Raw genomic sequence first — 22,531 nt, 5'->3', positions numbered from 1 at the left:
AGAATACGAAAAATGATAATCACTACCATGAATACACAAGAAAGAATAAAACTCATTGGTAGAACAAAAATGTAAACAAGAAAGAGAAAGAAACTAAATCTTACCACATCAAAAAACCAACAACAAAAACTAACAAATATCAAAGACAAATAATAAAGAGAAGAAAGGAACAAAAGATATTTTAAACATCCAAATAAAAATTGATAATATGCCTGGAGTGACAATACCTTTCAATAACAACCCTAAATGTAAATGGATTAAACTTCCCACTCAAAAGACACAGGCTGACATGCTGTATTGAAAAGCCAGATCCACCTACATGCTGTCTTCAAGAAACCCACCTCACTTGTAAAGATGCACAAAGAATAATAGTGAAGGCATGGAAAAAGATATACCAAGCAAATGGAAACCAAAAACGAGCAGGAGAAACTATTCTTATACTGGTTAAAACAGACTTTGAACCAAAAACTCATTAAAAGGGACAAAGAAGGCCACTAAATAATGATAAAGAAATCTATCCAGCAAGGAAACATAGCATTCATAAATATATATGCACCAAACACCAGAGCAATCACATATATAATGCAAACACTATCAGACCTAAAGAAAGAGATAGACCCCAAAACAATAATAGAAGGGGATCTGAACACCCCACTGCCAGTACTGGATCATCCAGGCAACAAAACAACATAGAAACACAAGATTTAAACTACACTTTAGATCAATTAGACATGGCAGATATCTACAGAACATTTCATCCAACAGAACATTTCATCCAACAGAACATTTCATCCAACAAATACAGAATCTACATTCTTCTCATCAGCACATGGAACATGCTCCAGGATATACCACATGTTATGTCATAAGTCAAGTTTCAACAAATTCACAAAAACTGAAATCATCTCAAGCATCTATTCAGACCACACAGATAAAAACAAGGAATTAATAACAAGCAAAACTCGGGACACAGTACAATTACATGGAAATGAAACAACAGCTTCCTGAATGGCCTATGGGTCCCAAAAGAAGTTAAACAGGAGACCAAAAAATTTCTTGACACTAATGAAAATAAAGACACATCATACCAAAACCTACGGGATACTGCAAAAGCAGTGCTAAGAGGAAAGTTTACTGCAATAAACACTTATGACAAAAGAATAGAAAGATTTCAAATAAACAGCCTAATGCTACACCTCAAAGAACTAGAAAAAACCAAGAACAATCCAATCCCAAAATTAGCAGTCGGGAAGAAACAATTAAGATCAGAGCAGAAGTAAATGAAACAGAGATCCCAAAAAATAATACAAAAGATCGGTGAAACGGAAAGTTAAGTTTTTTGAGAAGATAAACAAAATAGACAAACCATTAGTTAGGTTACTAAAAAAAGAAGAGAGAAGACTCAAATACCAAAAGTCAGAAATGAAAAAGAAGACCTTACAATTGATACTACAGAAATACAAAGAATCATTAGAGACTACTATAAACAACTATATCAACAAATTTGAAAACCTGGAGGAAATGGATAAATTTTTGGACACATAAACTGCCAAGACTAAACCAAGAAGAAATAGAAACCTGAACAGACCAATAACAAACAATGAAATTGAAGCAGTAATCAGCAGTCTCCCAACAAAGAAAAGCCCAGGAGCAATGGCTTTACAGCTGACTTCTACCAAACCTTTAAAGAGGAATTAATACCAATTCTCTTCAAACTAATCCAAAAAACAAAAAGAGGACATTCTTCCAAACTCATTCTATGAGGCCAGCATCAACCTGATACCAAAAGCAGAAAAAGATACAACAAAAAAAGAAAACTGGCCAATATCTCTAATGAACATAGATGCAAAAATCCTCAACCAAGTATTAGCAATTAGAATACAACAACACACCAAAAAAATATATACACCATGGCCAAACTGGATTCATCCCAGGGATGCAAGGATGATTTGACATACATAAGTCAATATATGTGATACACCACATCAACAAAATCAAGAACAAAAACCATATGATTATCTCAATAGACACAGAAATAGCATTTGACAAAATTCATCAGTTTGCAGATGACAAGATCCTACATATAGAAAACCCTAAGGCCTCTACCAAAAAACTCTTAGAGCTTATAAACAATTTCAGTAAAGTTGTAGGATACAAAATTAACACATAAAAACCAGTAGCATTTTTATACTGCAATAATAAACTAGCAGAAAAAGAAATCAAGAAAGTAAGTCTATTTACAATACTTGCCAAAAAAATAAAATACCTAGGAATCAATTTAACCAAGGAGGTAAAAGATCTCTATAATGAGAACTACAAATCACTCCTGAAAGAAATTTGAGGACACAAAAGTATGGAAAGACATTCCATACTCTTGAATTGAAAGAACTGACACTGTGGAAATGTCCATACTACCCAAGCAATCTACAGATTTAATGCGATCTCCCTCATAATGCCAATGACATTCTTCACAGAAATAAAAACACAATCCCAACATTCATATGGAACAACAAAAGACCCCGAATACCCAAAGCAATCCTGAGCAAATAAAATAAAGCTGGAGGCTTTATATTACCTGACTTCAAATTATGCCACAAAGCTATGGTAACCAAAACAGCATGGTACTGGCATAAAAACAGACACTCAGACCAATGGTACAGAAGAGAGAACCGACCCAGAAATTAACCCACATACATATAGCCAACTGATATGTGACAACAGCAATATGAGACTTACCTATACACTGGGAAAGGATGACTTCTTCAATAAGTGGAACTGGAAAAACTGGACATCCATATGTAGAAGAATGTAGCTCAACCTGTACCTCTCACCATTTACCAAAATCAACTCAAAATGGATTAAAGATTTATATAAGACCCAAAACTATAAAACTACTAAAAGAAACATACTGAAAACACTTTAGGAAGTAGGAGTGGGCAAAGACTTTATGAATAAGACCCCAAAAGCACAGGCAACAAAAGAAAAAATAAACAAATGGGAATACATAAAACTAAAAAGCTTCTCCACAGCAAAAGAAACAGTTAACAGAGCAAAAAGACAACCTACAGAATGGGATAATATATTTGCAAAGTATGAATCTGAGAAGGGATTAATATCCAGAATATACAAAGAGCTCAAAGCACAGTAAAAAAAAAAAAAAAAAAAAAGGTAACCCAATTAAAAGATGGGCAAAGGAGCTGAATAGGCATTTCTCAAAAAAAGATATACAAATGGTCACCAGACATGAAAAAAAATCACTAAACATCAGGGAAATGCAAATCAAAACCACGTTGAAATATCATCTCACACCAGTTACAATGGCCATTACCAAAAAGACAGAGATTAACAAATATTGGTGAGGATGTGGAGAAAAGGGGAACTCTCTTTCACTACTGGTGGGATCATAAATTAGGGCAGCCATTATGGAAGAGAGTATGGTGGTTCCTCAGATAAAACTATGGATAGAACTGCCATACAATCCAGTAATCCCACTGCTGAGTTTATGCCCAAAAAAATGGAAATCATCATGTTGAATGGATACCTGCACTCTCATGTTTATCACAGCTCTATTTACAATAGCTAAGAGTTGAAACCAACCTAGATGTCCATCATCAGACAACTGGATAAGGAAAATTTGGTGTATATACAATGGAATACTACTCTGCCATAAAAAGGAATGGAATTCTGCCATTCACAGGAACATGGATGAACCCTGAGAAAATTATGTTAAGTGAAATAAGCCAGGCACAGAAAGATAAATGCCTCATGTCCTCATTCATCAGTGGAAGCTAAAAAAAAAATAGATTTTTTAAAAAGAATGAAAGAAAGATACAACAATCACAATAATTTGTTGAACTCTCAAAAGGAGAGAACAGAACTGAGGCCAACCAGAGGTGAAAAAGGGGAAGGGGGCTTAGCAAGAAATTGGTAAAGGGCCACAAAAAATGATTACATTGTGTAATGATAAATATAGAAAAAAGAAAAGAAAAAAAGAAATAAGAATAAATAAATAAAACCTGATATTTAAACTGGTAGATCAAGAAAATAATTAACATTCAAGTCTTTTTAAAGTGTCCTTGAGGTCAGAAATACAGTAGTCTTCCTTACCCACAGTTTCACTTTCTTTTTTTTTAAGATCTTTTTTTATTTTACTTCTCAATATACATTGTAGTTGATTTTCATGCCCCATTATCCGTTCTTCTCCACCCCCTCCCCCCACCCCCACATCATATCTGTTCAGTTGACTTAAATAGTTCAAGGAAATTTTGTGGTCATTCTGTCTTCTTCCCCCTCCCCCAATTTGTTTGTGTGTTTATTTTTAGCTCCCACAAATAAGTGAGAACATGTGGTATTTCTCTCTCTGTGCCTGACTTGTTTCACTTAATATAATTTTCTAAGCCCACCCATGTTGTTGCGAATGGTAGTATTTCATTCTTTTTTATAGCAGAGTAGTATTCCATTGTATAGATATACTACAGTTTCCTTATCCACTCATCTGATGATGGGCATTTGGGCTGGTTCCAACTCTTGGCTATTGTAAAGAGTGCTGCGATGAACATTGGGGAACAGGTATACCTTCGACTTGATGATTTCCATTCCTCTGAGTATATTCCCAACAGTGGAATAGCTGGGTCATATGGTAGATCTATCTGTAATTGTTTGAGGAACCTCCATACCATTTTCCATAAAGGCTGCACCATTTTGCCGCCCACAAGTTTCACTTTCCATAGTTTCAGTTACCCGCAATAAACCACAGTCTAAAAATATTAAGTGGAAAATCCCAGAAATAAACAATAAGTCTTTAAATTGTGCACTGTTCTGAGTAGTGTCATGAAATCTCATGCCACCCCACTCCAAACTGCCCAAGATGTGAATCATCCCTTTGTCTAGCATCTCCATGCTGTAGAAACTCCCCACCCATTAGCCTCTTAGTTAACTGTCTGAATTATCACACCAACTGTCAGAGTATCATAGTGCTTGTGTTCATGTAACCCTTATTTTACTTAACAGTGGCCCCAAAGCAGAAGAACAGTGATGCTGGCAATTCAGATATTGCAAAGAGAAGCTGTAAAGTGCTTCCTTTAAGTGAAAAGGTGTAAGTTCTCAACTTAACAAGGACAAAAAAATTGTATGCTGGTGTAGCTAAGATCTATCGTAAGAATGAATCTTTTATCCATGAAATTGTAAAGAAAGAAAAAGAAATCTGTGCTAGTTTTGCAGTCACACCTCAAACTGCAAAAATTATGGCCACAGTGTGTGATAAATGATTAGTTAAGATGGAAAAGGTATTAAATTAAACACCTTTTAAATGGAAGATATGAACAGAAACATGTTCCAATTGATGGCAATCAGGTTCAATACCATCTGCAATTTCAGACATCCATGGGGGTCTTGGAACATATCCCTCATGGATGAGGGAGGAATACTGTACTATAATTCCAAAGAAATTCATCCAAGGTACCAAGACTTAGGACTTCTGTCTCCCCTCCTGAATAGCAATGGGAGTCCTCTGCATATGAATGCCTCTTTGGCACCCACATATTCATCATAATGCTGCCTTTTGGATCTCAGTCAAATTCTGACATCTGCTATTCCAGGTGAAAAGATGGTTTGAAAACAGCATGCTGTGTTTTTCTATCTTCAAGATCATCAACAAATGCCCTCAAATTTTCTTTACAGATAATATAGGAATAATGTAGATGGATAACAAAAAAGTTATAGAGGTATTTACCTGAGTGATATGTGTGTGTGGATTCTTGTTTGGGTGAACAACTTGACTTAAAAGATTGTTTAATAGATCAATGTCAAAATAAAGAAAGGCTTCTAGAGGCAGAGCAAAGTCTGACTCTGCCACATGCAAGAGGTATTAATTAAGTGAGAACTTACTGCACACTCGTGAAATTTGCAACTGGCAAAAAACAAAGATTGATCATTAATATGTTCAGTGTCAAAATGAGACATTGGAAAAATGATTCAACAAAATAAAGAGAATGAAACTGAATGTAAAAAGTATATTTCAGTTATTCCTTTATTTAAAAATCTGCACTAAATTTTAGTGGGTTTGTGGTGGTAGCATTCCTGTTTTTATCTTAAACCACCTATTTTTAAGTCTAGAGGCACTTGATTAGCATGGCAGTTTGTTTGTGCTGAATGTGATCCCTCAAAGGTGGGTTCAAAATATGCACCGCCCAATACAGCAGCCACTTAGCCACACATAGTTAAATTTTAACTAATTAAAATCAAATTTTTAAAAAATTCTGTTCCTTTTACTTGTCACATTTCAAGTATTCAATAGCCATGTGTCACAAGTGACTACAAGATGGCGCAGATATAAAATATCTGCATCAGCACAGGAAGTTCTATTGGATGGCACTGCTAGATGATTGGATATCAAGTGATGACCCTTGCACTACTTAATACAACAGAAATTAACAGCTAGAAAAGGATCCTATTTTCTTTCCTTGCCAAATATCAAAGGTACCAGATCAGACTTTCTCTACTGCTTTTTGTTGAAAAGGTGTTGGCAATCAGCCCCACAGCCTGTTTTTGTATGGCTTGTGAGCTAACAATGGTTGTTATATTTTTAAACAATTGTGTATGTACATATGTATGTATATGCATGCATGCATGCATGCATGTTAAGGTCATGAGAAATAATGAAAGACTGAGAAACTACCATAGATCAGAGGAGACTAAACAAATAGGATTAAATGTATCTTTACATTTTATCTTTGAGGTACATTTGAGGGGTCATTAGTGGAAAAACCAGTGAAATCCAAATAAAGTTTGAAGTTTAATACTAATTGACTAATCTTGGTTTTTTAATTGTGACAAATGGCCCATGGTAATATAAGATGTTAAGCAAAAGGGAAACCAGATGAGGTATATACATGAATTCTACTATATTTGTAGCTTTTCTATCAATTAAAAAATATTCTAAAATAAAATGTTTACTAAATTTTTGAAATGGGAATATGAATGCGACCTTGTCATTTAAACACAGACACACATGTGTGCATGCATATGCATCTATATTTTCTACCTCTTCCCATTGAAAAGGTCAAGAAGCAGTGATATCCCAATATCAATGAGCATGCCCAGCATCCAGATTTGGTCCCTAAATACCATTTCCACAAAAACAAAGTAGAGCTCCTTGGGGAAGTGCTGATTCCAGGACTTGTAAAGGAGCATACCAGGAAGCCTACAATGGGTTGTGCCAGAAACTAAGTAGGCTTTTAAAGACTAATAAGGTCATGTCAAAATTACACAGCAATCAGGGACTCCCAATGGACAAATCTGGGACAATTTAAACATCAAAAAGAATAATGACTGCAATTGACTGAAACACATGACAATTTAAAACTAATAAATACTGATACTCAAAAAAGAGAAAACCAAAAAAACACTCATCACTACCAATAATAGCTCATTTATCACCACCAATCCTTAAGCTGAAAATAAGTAACTAAGTAGAGATAACTAAGCCTTTATTCTGCCTCTCCAGTTGTAACCATATTTCAGGATAACCAAATAACATCAGTTAATGAGAGAAAGTTCTTCTTTTAGAAGAATGTCAACAAATAATGTAGATGAAATAATAGAATTAGAAAATTCTCAATTTGTAACCCTCAATGAGATAACTGATTCAAGTAGAAACCATCAATGGATGTTAAATTCATTTAGTAAAAGGGAGTGTCTGAATGTTTACATCTAACCAAAGTATCTCTCCACAAAGTTCATGCCTATCTCAAGTATAAAATATTTACTTTACATGGAGGAATCAAGTGTCACCAACTTAATCCAGAGATCTATTTTAATTTCTAGTCACTAACAGTGGAACAACTAGGCAGTGTAAAATACTGGAGAGGAGATAAAGAAACAAGTTAAATGATACCGTAAGGAAGCAATATCCTAAAAGACATGGTCAAAAATAGGGATAAGTGGGTAGCAATATGTAAGGCTCTTTCTGATATGCTAGTTGACCATACCTGGACAGCGCAGCATGCATTGGCACCTGAATACTGGCTCCATATGCATATACAAATACATAATATTACATGTCATTTACTGAAGTGTTTTAAAATAAACTAGGCAAGGTACCAATTTCTAAATAAATATATTTTTAAAAACAACTAAAGACAGAAAATGCCTTAAAAGATAGGTTAATGAAACTAAAGGAAAGAAATTTAAGGTTCATTTTACTTTCATCTGAATAATGAAGGTGGTATACAGTCATATAAACTTATTGTATTTTGGTACAAATCATCATAGATGGAATTCAAATGACAACAGCACTCTGTTCTTCAAATCTGAAGATACTAAGCAAATACATACCACTCACAGGGCTGAAGAGATCGAAATGCCTTAAAAGAAGCATCCATTCCAGCAAAATCCCAAAACTTAACATCATAATCATATCCTCCAGTCACCAAACGGGCACCTGAGGGATCCAGACCCAAAGCAGACACCTGGTTTTAACGAAAAAAAAAAAAAAAAAAAAAAATACATACATATATAAAAATGGGAGAAAAACAGTGCACAGTCTATTATAACCCCAATTTCCATTCTCTAACCCCACCCCCTATCTTACAGCCACTAGAAGCACAGATCACCAATTGTTGCTACTTCTGAAAAGTAAGAATGAACAGTACTTTCTATATTATTTGACTTGGTTATTATGAATATTATTTCTTTCAAAATAAAGAAAATAAAAATATTTTAAATTTAACCTGACAGCTTTGTCTCAATTTTTTAATCATGTACTCAGAATAGCAATCATTGCAATGCCATATGATAAACTAAGTTGCTTTAGTGTATAACAGAAATCTCACAAATAAGCCAGCTTTTTCTATCTACAATCTTGAGGAACCCTTTCAAGATAGTTTAACTACAACTGAATGAAGATCACATGAATCTAAAATTACCAAAATGAGTAACATCAATAGACCTTTAAGAAATCTATTTAACAAAGTAGTACAAAGTAGAAATTATTATCTGGTACATATGGCTAAATGACTCAGTATAGTCACCTTAAACTAGTATTTTTAAAGCTGAATTTATAAGTGACTAACCACATTATAATAGTACTTACATTGGTTTAATAAAATATTTGCTTTCCCTGTGAACTTTACTAGGTGCAATTCACATGTGAATACCCAATGCGTAATTCACTGTTCTTGAGCTACATTTAACATTCTGTCAAAGCAGGAAGTCTCTGGATACACTGCCCACCCAGAAGAAAAAACTACATTAGAAATATTTGAGGTGATTACCATATATATGAGACAGCAAAAGGATGGAAGTTTTATACAAAGGAAACTTCTATAAATCAGTCCTTCTTCTAATAAATAAACTTGAAATGTAATTAATGTAATACAATTACTATAATTAAATAAAACAGATAGTGACAAAATAATTTAAACTCACTTTAATTACTATCTCCAAACACTGATTTCAGAATATAAGGGAATTATATACAAATAATTAATAACTTATTTTATGTTAAAATTAGACATAGATTCTAAAGGTGTTAAGGAAATCACACAAATGAGAACTAAGTTGTTTTTATACCTGAATAATAATGCCTTAAAATAAAAAACAATCAAAAATAGAAATAAGTGTACAATAGTTTTAAAAGTCTAAGCAGTGACTTCTGCTACTACCACATACAAACTCACTTGCCCCCATGCCCATTATACATCCTTCTTCCCTCCTGTTGTAATTAAAGAGGTGTCCTTTCTCCTGATAAAGTGAAATCCACCAGTGTTCACATCACTACAACACAATTTGAAATTGCAAATTCATATGTGGCTGCTATATTCTATGCCTGTCCTCCTGCCAGAGAGTGTAAGTTCCACATGAACAACAATCATGTCTGTCCCCACCAGCACAGTGCCCATGCACAAAATAAAGACTCTAACAAATGTGTTTAAAAGACAGAACAAGTGCTAAAAGTTTTTAAAACTTATGTAACACAAACAACAATGCAGTCTAACAAACATGAGATAAATTCCCCTCTATCAAGAAAGAACAATAGAATAAGTTGCAAAGTTGACTATTCTCCTAGCTAAGGGCAGAAGAAATACGGCAAATTTTATAGCACAGTGACCAAATGAGGTTTTCAATGACAGTATTCTGAAGTATCAGGATCTCTGCAGTTGCTGGTGTACATCTTAATCACCCACCAAAAGGATATGAAAGGTAGTGAGTTAAACAGAAAATATTAAAAAATATTCTACCCCAGTTAAAAAAGACATGGCCATCCACAAGATCTGTTAAACTACTTCTCAATCCTTATGTCCCAACAAGTTGAAGAACAGAAGTCTGGTCAATCCTCAGATACATCTTAACCACACTGAAATATGAACTCATAAAATATAAATGTTGGTCTAAAACAACAGTTGTTTACAATAGAGTTGAAAGAATTATCATTTTAATTGAACAATATATAGAGAGAAAGATACACCATTATCAAGTGAGATTTATTCCAGGAATAAATCCAAGAATTCAAGGTTGGCTTAACACCAAAAAAATCAATTATTGTAATAGACTACTAATGGGATAAAGGACAAAAAACACATGATCATCTCAATAGACTCAAAAAAGTATTAGCCAAATCCAACTCCCTATTCATGATTTTTTTTTTTAATCAAGAAATGAGGAATAGAAGGGAATTCCTTAAACCTGATCAAGGACATCTGTGAAAAAGAGCTAACATCTTAATGACAAACAACCAAATCCTTTCCCCCTAACATCAGGACCAAGACCAGTGTGTATACTCTTGCCATTTCTATTCAATACGGAACAGTAAATACTAGTCAGGGCAGGAAAAAGAAATAAAAGACATCCATATTAGAAAGAAAGAAGCAAAACTATACTCACAGACACAACATTGTACAATAGAAAACCATACAGAATCCAATAAAAAGTTATTAGAATAAATGAGTTCAACAAGGTTGAAAGAAATAAGATTAACAAACCAAAACCAATTTTATTTGTATACGCTACTAATAATAATCTGAATATGAGATTAAGAAAATAATTCCACTTATGAGTATCATCAAAAAGAATAAAATACTAAGAAATAAATGTTACAGAGTATAAGACTCGTACACTGCAAATTACAAAATATTGTTTAAAAAATTAAGGATCTAAATAAACAGAAAGACATTCCATTTTCATGAATCAGAAGACTTAATATTGTTAAGACGGCAATATTTCCTGAATTGATCTACAGATTCAATGTAATACCTATCAATCAAAACCCCAGCTGGCCTTTTTAAAGGAATTGACAATCCGATCCTAAAATTCATATGAAAATGTAAAAGACCCAGAATAGCCAACACAATCTTAAAGAACTAGAACAAAGGAGGAGAACTTATACTTCCCAATTTCAAAACTTACTGCAAAGCTATTGTAATAGAGTTAGTATGGCACTAGCATAAGGGCAGACTTATAAATCAATGGAATATAATTGAGAATTTAGAAAGAAACTTTTATACTGTGGTTAACTGATTTTCACATAAATTACTAGTACTAACCTATTTCAGAAGTTGATTTTTTTTTTTTTTTGTGACTGGTAAGGGGATCGCAACCCTTGGCTTGGTGTCGCCCGCACCGCGCTCAGCCAGTGAGCACACCGGCCATCCCTATATAGGATCCGAACCCGCGGCGGGAGCGCCACTGAGCTCCCAGCACCGCACTCTCCTGAGTGAGCCAAGGGGTCGGCCCCAGAAGTTGATTTTATAATACAGGCTCAGCCTTTGCTTTGCACTGAGCCATGTTACTGAAATTCATTACAAACTGGAACTCAGCAAAGACACAGTGCCAATATGCACAGGTTTCTGTAACATGGCCCTGTGCAAAACAGGGCTGCCTGTACATACTTGTTAAAAACTTAACAAGAAGAGTAAGAATATCCTGAATAACATACAAATTTAAAATTGGAGCATCAGATGGCAGCAACACTTTTATGTAAGTCTAGCATCTAATATAGTCATTGACATTACTTTGGTCTACAATACTGAGAAAGTGCTATTACATACAGATATGTAAACAATAATAGTCTGTTGATTTTTTTGAAGCCAATTTTCCAATCTTATCATACTGTTCAACCTGACCCAGAAGGTTAAAAAAGTGGAAAAAATAGTGTTTTGAAACCGTTAACAGTATCTAACAACTCTTCCCGTCACATGTGATAAACGTAAAAGTCAAACCACGATATATTACCACGTTCACTTGGAACAGCTCAGTTGATTATCATGACATAAATAAGTATATTCACCAAACAGATACATTTCTTCAATGGCAAAGAGAAAAAGAGCAGAAAAACTATTATAGATTAAAAGACATTACAAATAAACACAACAATGACTCTTTTAAGAGTGAATCAGGCATCATTTAGATAGTGATTTAAACAAACTAACTGTAAAAAGACATGAGACAACCAGAAAAATTTGAACACTAATGGGATATTAGATGATATTAAATAATTACCGAAAACGTTTTAGATATAACAAAGATGTTATTACATGAGAGAGTGCATGCTCATGCATGCTCAGAGAGAGAGAAGGAGAAACAGACCAATCTTAGAAATTCATACTGAAATATTTATAAAGATGAAATCATGTGAAGTCTGGTATCTGCTGTTAAATAATACTGCAACATTGGGTGGGATGAAGGGTACTAATAATGTAAAGTGCATGTAGGAAACAAACAAGATTGGCTTACAAACATTTTTACAATAACTAGTTGAAAAAAAAATTTAAAAGATGGGGGGTGTTAGTGAGAAATTGGTAAAGGGCCACAAAAAATGGCTAATTGTGTAGTGTTGAGTATATTAATTATCTTCATTTGAACATTACATATTGCACACAGGTATAGACATTCAATGCTGTACCCCACGGATACATACAATCAATTATGTTTCAATTAAAAAAAAAAAAAAGACCAAATAGAAGAGTCAACTTCCTAATATCTGACATTTATAAGTACAAATACAAGCATGGAAAAGGCAGGATTGCAAAAAAATAAGTTAACCCAACAGTACAATTAGATGCTGTAATTGTCTTTCAATGTGTAAAACACATTGGAGTATTTTTTAATTATGTTTCTCTACAAGATAAAACGATTTTTTTAAAAAGGAAATATTTAAATCAAACGTGTGAAACCCATGAATTATCTCTCATTTGTAAAATTCTCTTAAATACTAACAGTCTGTAATTCCTTTCCTTATTTACCTAAAAACATGAAAATTAGCTGGTCGGTTAGCTCAGCTGGTTAGAGTGTAGTGCTGATAACACAAGGGTCCAGGGTTCAATCCGTGTGCCAGAGAGCCACCAAAATAAACAAATAAATAAAAACATGAAAATTAGTAGAACTGCATCACAGTTTCACAATAAAAATATCGTCTGATTTAACAAAAAATAGATATAACATTAAAAATTAGAGGGCTGGCCAGGTAGCTCAGTTGGTGCTGATAACACCAAGGTCAAGATACCAGTCATTCATTCATTCATACATACAAAAATTAAATAAATAAATAAATAAATAAATGGATAGATGGGTGGAAGAATAAAAATTAGAAATGATTTCTTGGGCCGGCCCCGTGGCTCACTCGGGAGAGTGCGGCACTGACAGCGCCAAGGCCGTGGGTTCGGATCCTATATAGGGATGGCCGGTGCGCTCACTGACTGAGCATGGTGCAGACCACACTGTGTGAAGGCTTGCGATCCCCTTACCGGTCAAAAAAGGGAAAAAAAAAAAAAAGAAATGATTTCTTAAGGCAGCAGTTTTCAAATATTTTGGTTTCAAGAATCTATACATTCCTATCTATTGATTGATGTTTTCCCTCTCATTATGGCATTTTCTTACTTTTTCATATTCCAGACATCTAGAAAAAGATAGCTTCATTGAAAAGAGAAAGTAAGAACTTTATTCTTTCAATTCATATGCACATTTCACTCATTCAACCACAAGTTTTTAATGGTTTTGCAATAAGATGCAATGATTCCATCTTACACTCCAAATACTTAATATTATTCATCTTAAAAAAAATAAGTAAATACAAAAAATGCAAATACAATACAAAAAAATGCAATCTATAAACCAAGTAACATAATCTTAAAGCAATACAGTGAGTACTTAAAGTTCACTTTTTATCTCAGCATTCATCTGAAAAATGAACTCATGCCTTTTAATGATACAAAGTAAAGCTATTGCTAGGAGATATTTTCCCACACCACTAAAAAAAAAAAAGCTTTTTGAGTTTCATTTCTTTCTTCCACTTGTAATGTTCCTATATATCAAAGAAAAAGAGGTTTTGAAAGCCAACAAAAACAATGGCAATAAGTGTTCCTATTTTAAATGAAAGGCAATAGCTACTTTGACTGAGCATAAAAGTAATCTATTTTTTTAAATGTCTGTAGCTTTTATGACATCAGTTGATTGTGTAACTAGCCTTAATACAAATACATTTTATTACTTTACTTTTCCATGAGAGCCCTGCAATTGAGAGAAAAGAACCAAATTTTGTAAACTTACCGTTTTAGTGCCATGTTTCAGTGTTATCTCATGTGAATCAGGAATCTTTTGGACAGGATTCTGAAACAAAATTCCATAACATCAATGAGTAAAATAATGGGGAATTACATACCACATTCACAGGAAATACAACTTTTAAAAATTGCATCACTGGCTTTTTAACACAAAGCTTTAAAGGAAAAAAGCAAAAAAAGTGTGAGGGTTCCTTTTTTCTGAACTTCTAGATAGACGACATTTGGTTTCTTTGACTGATAAATTGAATTTAAATCTCTAAAAAGATAAACCTAAGAAATTCTTTAACTTTTATGAAATTATTCCTTATTGTTAACATAAACTTTTTATTTAATCTAAAAATAAACATAAATCAGTAGTTGCTGATAATTTATAAGGAGAAATTAGGAATTTGTTTTTCCTTTAAATCACATCTTATAGAAATCAAAAGGGAGCATCAAAAGTCTATACTAAAAAAACTGGAATAAAGTTGAGATTCCCCATATGTGTATATACATATTTTTAAAATTAAGTATACTTTGATATTTGAGTTGAACAAACCAATGAACTTTAATTATTAGGATAATTTTCAAAATTCTATATTATAAAAATGAAAGAGAATCTAACAGACCTAAAAGCAAATAGACTAAATCATCATTATCTATTGCAACTGGCATTTATAAATTCCCTAATAATTATGATTGATGATAAATTTTAAATAAATATTTTATATAAAACACTGTTCCCCTGATAATAAATAACAAAACACAATGATAATTTACATTACAATTTGGTTGCATCCTACTAAAATGCAATCCTTTATTTTTCTGTCTTCCTATGCCTAGAAAAAAATCTCACAAAAAGCATATAATTATAAGCTGAAGAAGATAAATTAGGACACAACTTGCCACAATATCAAAAATTATTTTTAAGCATACTGTAACCCATATATAAAATAATCATTACAGATTTCCCTGAAAAATAACCAACAATGTTCTTTCAACATCCAAAATATTAAAAGTCCTCTTTTTATTTGTACTTGAGCATACCTAAATATAAATTATGTACCTAATTTATAACAGACAACAAAATCTTCACCAAGTAGCTATGTACCTTTTAACCCTCAGCACTTAAAAAAAAAACAAAAAACTGTTGTTCTGAAATGGTGCGAATAAGAAACTCACTCTAATTCACTGATTCAATAAGCATTTATTAAAGTGAGATTATACCAGATGCTAGGTGGCATTAGACATAATCTCTACTCAACCCCCCTCCAGAGAAGCATATGGTCTAAGAGGGAGACATCACTGACACTAACTCAATATAACAAATGCTATGATAGACAGGAGTATGGTCAGAATAATTGAGAGATAGTAAAAAGGAGTGCATAAATCAGATATAAGAGGTCACAGCAATCATTTGAATAAGAGGTTTCATTGTTTATTCAGGTCTCCATTACCCAAAAGCAGCACAATCATACTAAAATTCTATGCCTATTACGAATTCACGGATAATTTTGCAATCTATTCAATTAAATATATGAAATCTAAAAGTTCTTTCTTTTATATTGTCAGTCTTTCTCCTGTGATGGTTCTTCCTCCTTAGCATATAAACAAAGTATTTCCCATATTAAAAACACAGACTGCCCAATTGCTATCTTTTTCTTTGCAAACAAGATTTTTCAAACTACATTTTCATTCAGTGTCTCTACTTTCTTTGAACCTCTACTTCTACCACTTTGGCATTTATCTTTTTATTCCTAATGCCTGGCAGTTCTTAGCACATAAGAGGCTCTCAGGAAATATTTTTGGAGTGAATAAACAAGTCACTGTAAATACCCCTGGACACTTTTCAGAACTTAACCTATACACCTGACCTTTCGACAACATAGTAACTGTAGGGAAAGTGAAAGTAAATGGTCAGGATCCCTCCAGGGTTCGGAATCTTGCTGAGCATTTGATGTAAATGATAACTGTGCCCCTGCACACAGGTGTTCCTTGGCTACTTTCTATGGATACGAGTGGGCACCCAGGTGTTCCTGGGTTATCAGACTTCAGTATAAAGGATGAGTGGCTCTGATCCACAGTGTCCCTGCCCCCAGGACACCCCTGGGGGAAAGGGGCCACAGGGAGGCTGCTACTGTTGTGCAAACTGTTGCTGCCAGGGCCCCCAGGATGCCCTGGGAGGCCACCACCACCGCTGCTGGAGGCTGCTGTAAGCTTCTGCTGCTGCTGAGGAAGCTGAGGACTGAGCTTGTTTTGGAATGAACCTGTTAACTCTGTCAATGGCTCCCGGGATCCTTCCCAATTACCTAGCTTGTGACCTGTATGTGAGTGGTCTGTGACCTAGCCTGGCACATGAGGGGTCTGTGACCCAGTCTGTACAATGGGTTTGAAGGGTCTGAGCCCTAGCCTGACAGTAACTATTTAACTATCTCCTCCATCTTAAAACTACACTTTCTAGAAAAGAAACAGTCTAGACAAAAAGCCAGAAAAGCTAGGGTTTTTAAATCTAGCTCTGCCACTCATTAATCATGTCATGACCTCAGAAAAGTTATGACTCTCAGCTTCCTCATTTGCTAACTACATATAATAGTACCTGTCCCATAGGTTACTGTAGAGTAAGTGATTTAAAGCTCCTAATATAGAGTTTGGAAAATGGTAGGGCTCAATAAGTGATAGTCATTATCTATTCAAAGGCTTACCTCTCTGGTCATATCATCTTATTAGTCTTTTTCCAGGCTTTTCTTCCTCTTTACCTGGCTAATACCTACTCAACCTTCAAGAGTCAAATCAGTGTGATCTACTCCTGGAAGCATTTCACAACATTTCAAACTCTAGGTTAAATGACCCCTCTGTGCATTCCCATGACAACCTTTCCTTATCTCAACCACAGAACGTATCACAATACATTGCAATTTTTGACCTATTTCTCACCCCATCACCCCCTAACCAATTGCAAAACGTAAACTTCTTGAAGTCTATGTATATATATCTATCTTCTCTGGATCCCCAGTCCACAAAACAGCTGTGCTGGCAGACACACACAAAAGTTTTAGGAATGGAAAAATGACCCAATGTCTATCTTGTTGATCACATTCAACTGTAATTTTTAATTTGCCCTCAAATTTTAGTTTAACAGTATGTCCATAAAGAAAAGCAGGTGCTATCATCTCAGGTCGGCCTGATAAGTGAGAGGCAGGGGATAACTGAAGATTTCTAAAAACTAGAAACGTTTCAAGACCAAATTATTATATCCCAGACTAAAAGCAGATTGAAAACTTCAATGATAGAGAAATGAAGGCAGTTTTGTTTTGGACTGTTTGCATCTGAGAGATTACTATACAGTCCATTACCGAAACAGATTAGTGAAGAAATAACCAAGAAGGCTCTGAACAGAAACAAAGAAACAGCTAGGGAATTTGTAGTTTATTTCAAGACAAAGATGTTACTGTATGATTTACTATATTATGAAAAGGACTGCACATACCTATTTCAGAGATATCAATATTCCAACACAAATTCTAACATAATTTAAAAGTCAAACAAATAATTTCTGGGCTACTACTGTGTTGAATGACAACATTTGCAAGCAACAAAAACTCAGTGTAAGTGCTAAGTATTCTTGCAAGAACCAGAACAGTTGAAATGTTTCACTTAGAGAAGAATCTATTACAGTCTGTCTCATTTCATAACTAATTACTTTTTCATCATTCAGCAAATAGAAATACTGTCACTAGAAAGCTGGGATGAAGATTATTTCATTTAATTCAGTGCAGAATGTGCCTATATATAGACAATTTCTAACATTTAAAGAAAAAACTTACAAGAACATGGGACTTAGTATTTACATTGGGAGTGAATTAAATGTTTAGATAAATGTTGTTTATATTTTAAATGAAAGTTTTACAGGAAATCGTGTAGGGCATAACTCATAAAAAGCCCATATAATTGGCACAACTAAATCATCTAAAATAGTAGCAATCCATCTTTTGGTAGCATATCACTTGATGGTGACTGTTCTTTTTCCAGAACTTTTACTAATGACTTTTTGAAATATGGCTTAGTGTGAAATTTGCTATAACAGTAAAATATTTTAAAGATTTTCCTGCCAAGGAACATCATAAACTACATGACTTCAATGAAGTAATTTATTACCAGAATTCATAATAAGAGCTACAGTCTTAATGGAAGAGAGAAAAAGATACCACTTTGTGTTCTGGTTTGGTTTTAAATACCAACCAAAGGATAATTTCCCAGGCTCTTTGGTCTACCCACAATAACAATGACAGAAAACACTTCTGGAATAACGTGAGCAATTCTATCTGACAAATATCCTTACAGTATTTTCAAAAGACTTGCAAATCAGTAACAACCACTCTCGGGTAAAGTCATAAATTAAGAAAGTTGTATATGTACACTACTAAAAGCCATAATAAAAAGTCTAGACAAAAACAAAGATCTACTACAAAGTTGTTGGGAGTTGCGGGGAGAGTGAGGACCGCCAGAAAGGAGTTTGAAAATGAGTGCTATTTTCTCCCAGAAATCATTAAATTATAGTTACCAATGCAGGACCACAGGGAACCAAAATTATGTGTATTCTACTCTTACACGGGAGATCCATTAAATGATCCAATAAATAAATGAGTTAACATTAATTCATTTATTCACTCACTCACTAATCATACATTCACTTAATAAACACTTATTTAATTACATATCACATACCAGGTATGACAGATTAAGGATAAAAGAGCAGGGCTAGGGCTGGCTGGTTAGCTCAGTTGGTAAGAATGCAGTGTTATAACATCAGGGTCAGGGGTTCACATCGACACACTGATCAGCCATCAAAAATAAAAATAAAAAGTAAATAAATAAAGACAATAGACAAATACTTTGCTCACAAAAAATTGTCAGTTCAGTAAAGCAAAACAGACAGGTAAACAAACGGTAAACAAATAAAACATTTCAGATGCTATGACAGAAGTATACACAGGGTTCAGTGCTCAATTCCATTCTGCCTGGAGAAGTAGAAAATGCTTAGAAAAGAGATATTTGTGATGTCTTTGGAAAAATGAATAGAGGTTCACCAGGTGAATGTGGAAGGAATCTGGGAGAGAATACATGAGCCTTGACATTTTCTGAACTTCAAATGCTTTTGCCGACTATAGTTTAAATTGCTAGGCAGGAAAATGGGCAAGGATGTATGTGTGTTACATGTATATACATAATAAAAAATTAAGCCACAGAGGTAGTTAGGAGACTGACTATATATAATCCAAAAAATCAGAAATTTAAACTCTAAGCCATGAAGAGTAATTTGATAAAATTTGAATTTTTACAAATGGCCAACAGACACATGAAAAAATGCTCAACATCACTAAGCATCACAGAAATGCAAATCAAAACCACACTGAGATATCATCACAACACAGGGGACTGGCTATTACCAAAAAGACAAAGAATAACAAATGCTGGCGAGGATGCAGAGGAAATGAGAACCCTACTACACTGTTGGTGGGACTGTAATTGGTGCAGCCATTATAGAAAACAGTACCAAAATTCCTCAAACAACTACAGATAGAACTGCCATACGATCCAGTAATCCCACTGCCGGGTATATATCCAAAGGAATGGAAAACATCAAGTCAAAAGGATATCTGCCCTCCCATGTTTATCACAGCTCTATTTTCAATAGCCAAGAGTTGGAACCAACCTAAATGTCCATCACTGGACCACTGGATAAGGAAACTGTGGTATATATACACAATGGAACACTACTCTGCCATAAAAAAGAATGAAATTCTGCCATCCACAGCAATATGGATGAAACTAGAGAAAATTACAGAAAGAGAAATACCAAATGTCCTCACTCATAAGTGGGAGCTAAAAAATAAATAAATAAAATGTTTAAAAAAGAAGGGAAGATAAAATAATCATAATAATTGTTGAACTGTGGAAAGGACAGAACAGAACTGAGGCCACCACAAGTGGGAAAGGGGGAGGGAGAGGGGGGTTAGCAAGAAACTGGTAAAGGGCTACAAAAAATGATTATATTGTGTAATGTTGACTATACTAATTATTCTGATTTGAGCATCACATATTGCACACAGGTACTGATACTCAATGCTGTACCTCACAGATATGTACAATCAATTATGCATCAATAAATACATATATATTAAAAAACTAGAATTTTTAAAAAATCACCAAGGTGTCTGTGCATCAAAAGAAATAATCAACACAGTGAAAAAGCAACCTACATAATGGGAGAAAATGTTTGCAAATCATACATATGATAAGGGATTAATATCCAGAATATATTTTTTAAAAGCTTCTACAACTCAACAAAAACAACATCCTGATTCAAAAATGGGCAAAGGACTTGAACAGACATTTCTCCAAAGATACATATATGTCCAATACACACATGAAAAGAGCTGAAGATAATTAATCACTACGGGAATGCAAATGAAAACCACTATGAGATATCACCTATACCCATTAGAATACAAAAAGCTTTACTATCAAATAAACAGAAAACAACAATTACTGCTGAGGATGTGGAAAAATTGGAACAAGGATGTGGACAAATAGGAACTAACTCTTGCGCACTGTTGGTGGGAATGTAAAATGGTGTAGTCACTATGGAAAATAACAGTATGTGGTTCCTCAAAAAATTAAAAACAGAATTGCCAGATGATCCAGCAATTCCATTTTTCAGTATACATCCAAAAGAACCAAAAACAGGGTCTTGAAGAGATATTTGTATACCCATGTTCATTACCTCTTTGCTTCATCCAAAAGGTAGAAGCAGCCCAAATATCCATCAACAAGTGAATGGATCAACAAAATTAGGTATACACACCTCCTTGGTTAAATTGATACCTAGGTATTTTATCTTGATTTCTCTGTACAATGAGAACTACAAAACACTACTGAAAGAAATTAAAGAGGACACAAAAAGGTGGAAAGACATACCATGCTCTTGCATGGGAATAATTAACATCATGAAAATGTCCATTCTACCCAAAGCAATCTACAGATTCAACACATTCCCCATCTAAATACCAATGACATTCTCCACGGAAACAGAAAAAGCAATCCAAACATTCATATGGAACAACAAAGACCCTGAATAGGCAAAGCAATCCCAAGCAAAAAATATAAAGCTGGAGGCAAAACACTACCCAACTTCAAATTATATTACAAAGCTATTGTAACCAAAAAAGCATGGTACTGGCATAAAAACAGACACTCATATCAATGGAACAAAATAGAAAACCCAGGAATCAACCCAGATACTTACACCAACTGATCTTTGACAAAGGCAGCAAGAACATACATTGGGAAAAAGACTGCCTCTTCCATAAATGGTGCTGGGAAAATTGGACATCCATATGCAGAAAAATGAAACTGGGCCTGTACCCCTCACCATATATAATAATCAACTCAAAATAAATTAAAGACTTACAGACCTGACACCATAAAATTACTAAAGGAAAATATAAGGGAAACATTCCAGGTAATAGGACTGGGCAAAGACTTGATGAATAAGACCCCAAAAGCACAAGCAACAAAATAAAAAATAAATAAATGGGATTATATCAAACTAAAAAGCTTCTACACAGCAAAGGAAACAATCAACAGAGTGGAAAGACAACATACAGAACAGGAGAAAATATCTGCAAACTACACATCCAACAAGGGATTAATATCCAGAATATACAAAGAACTCAAACAACCATACAGTAAAAAAACAAATAATCCAATTAAAAAATGGGCAAAGGAGATGAATAGACACTTTTCAAAGGAAGACATACAAATGGCCAACAGGTACATGAAAAAATTCTCAGCATCACTAGCTATAAGAGAAATGCAAATCAAGACCACCAAGCCATGCAGGAAGCACTCTGGGCTCTCCTGAACCGGGGTGGTTGGGGGCCTCCGGCCTTGACCATGCCCCCCCAACATGCACAACCAGCCCAGCAATGACCACC

General features: G+C 34.3%; 1 protein-coding gene across 1 annotated transcript in view; it reads right to left on the bottom strand.

The window, feature by feature from the left end:
- Positions 1–22,531, bottom strand: part of WDR70 (WD repeat domain 70) — a 359,712-nt gene that overhangs the window by 286,349 nt on the left and 50,832 nt on the right. The window contains exons 6-7 of the mRNA XM_063087213.1: positions 14,542–14,601; positions 8,335–8,468 (exon numbers count right to left, since the gene is read on the bottom strand). Coding sequence (XP_062943283.1) covers positions 8,335–8,468; positions 14,542–14,601 — 194 coding nt within the window. The remainder of the gene's footprint in view (positions 1–8,334; positions 8,469–14,541; positions 14,602–22,531) is intronic.

This window comes from Cynocephalus volans, chromosome 2 (assembly GCF_027409185.1).
Source record: "Cynocephalus volans isolate mCynVol1 chromosome 2, mCynVol1.pri, whole genome shotgun sequence".
Taxonomy (NCBI): Eukaryota; Metazoa; Chordata; class Mammalia; order Dermoptera; family Cynocephalidae; genus Cynocephalus; species Cynocephalus volans.
This window is presented reverse-complemented; position numbering and strand designations above follow the sequence as displayed.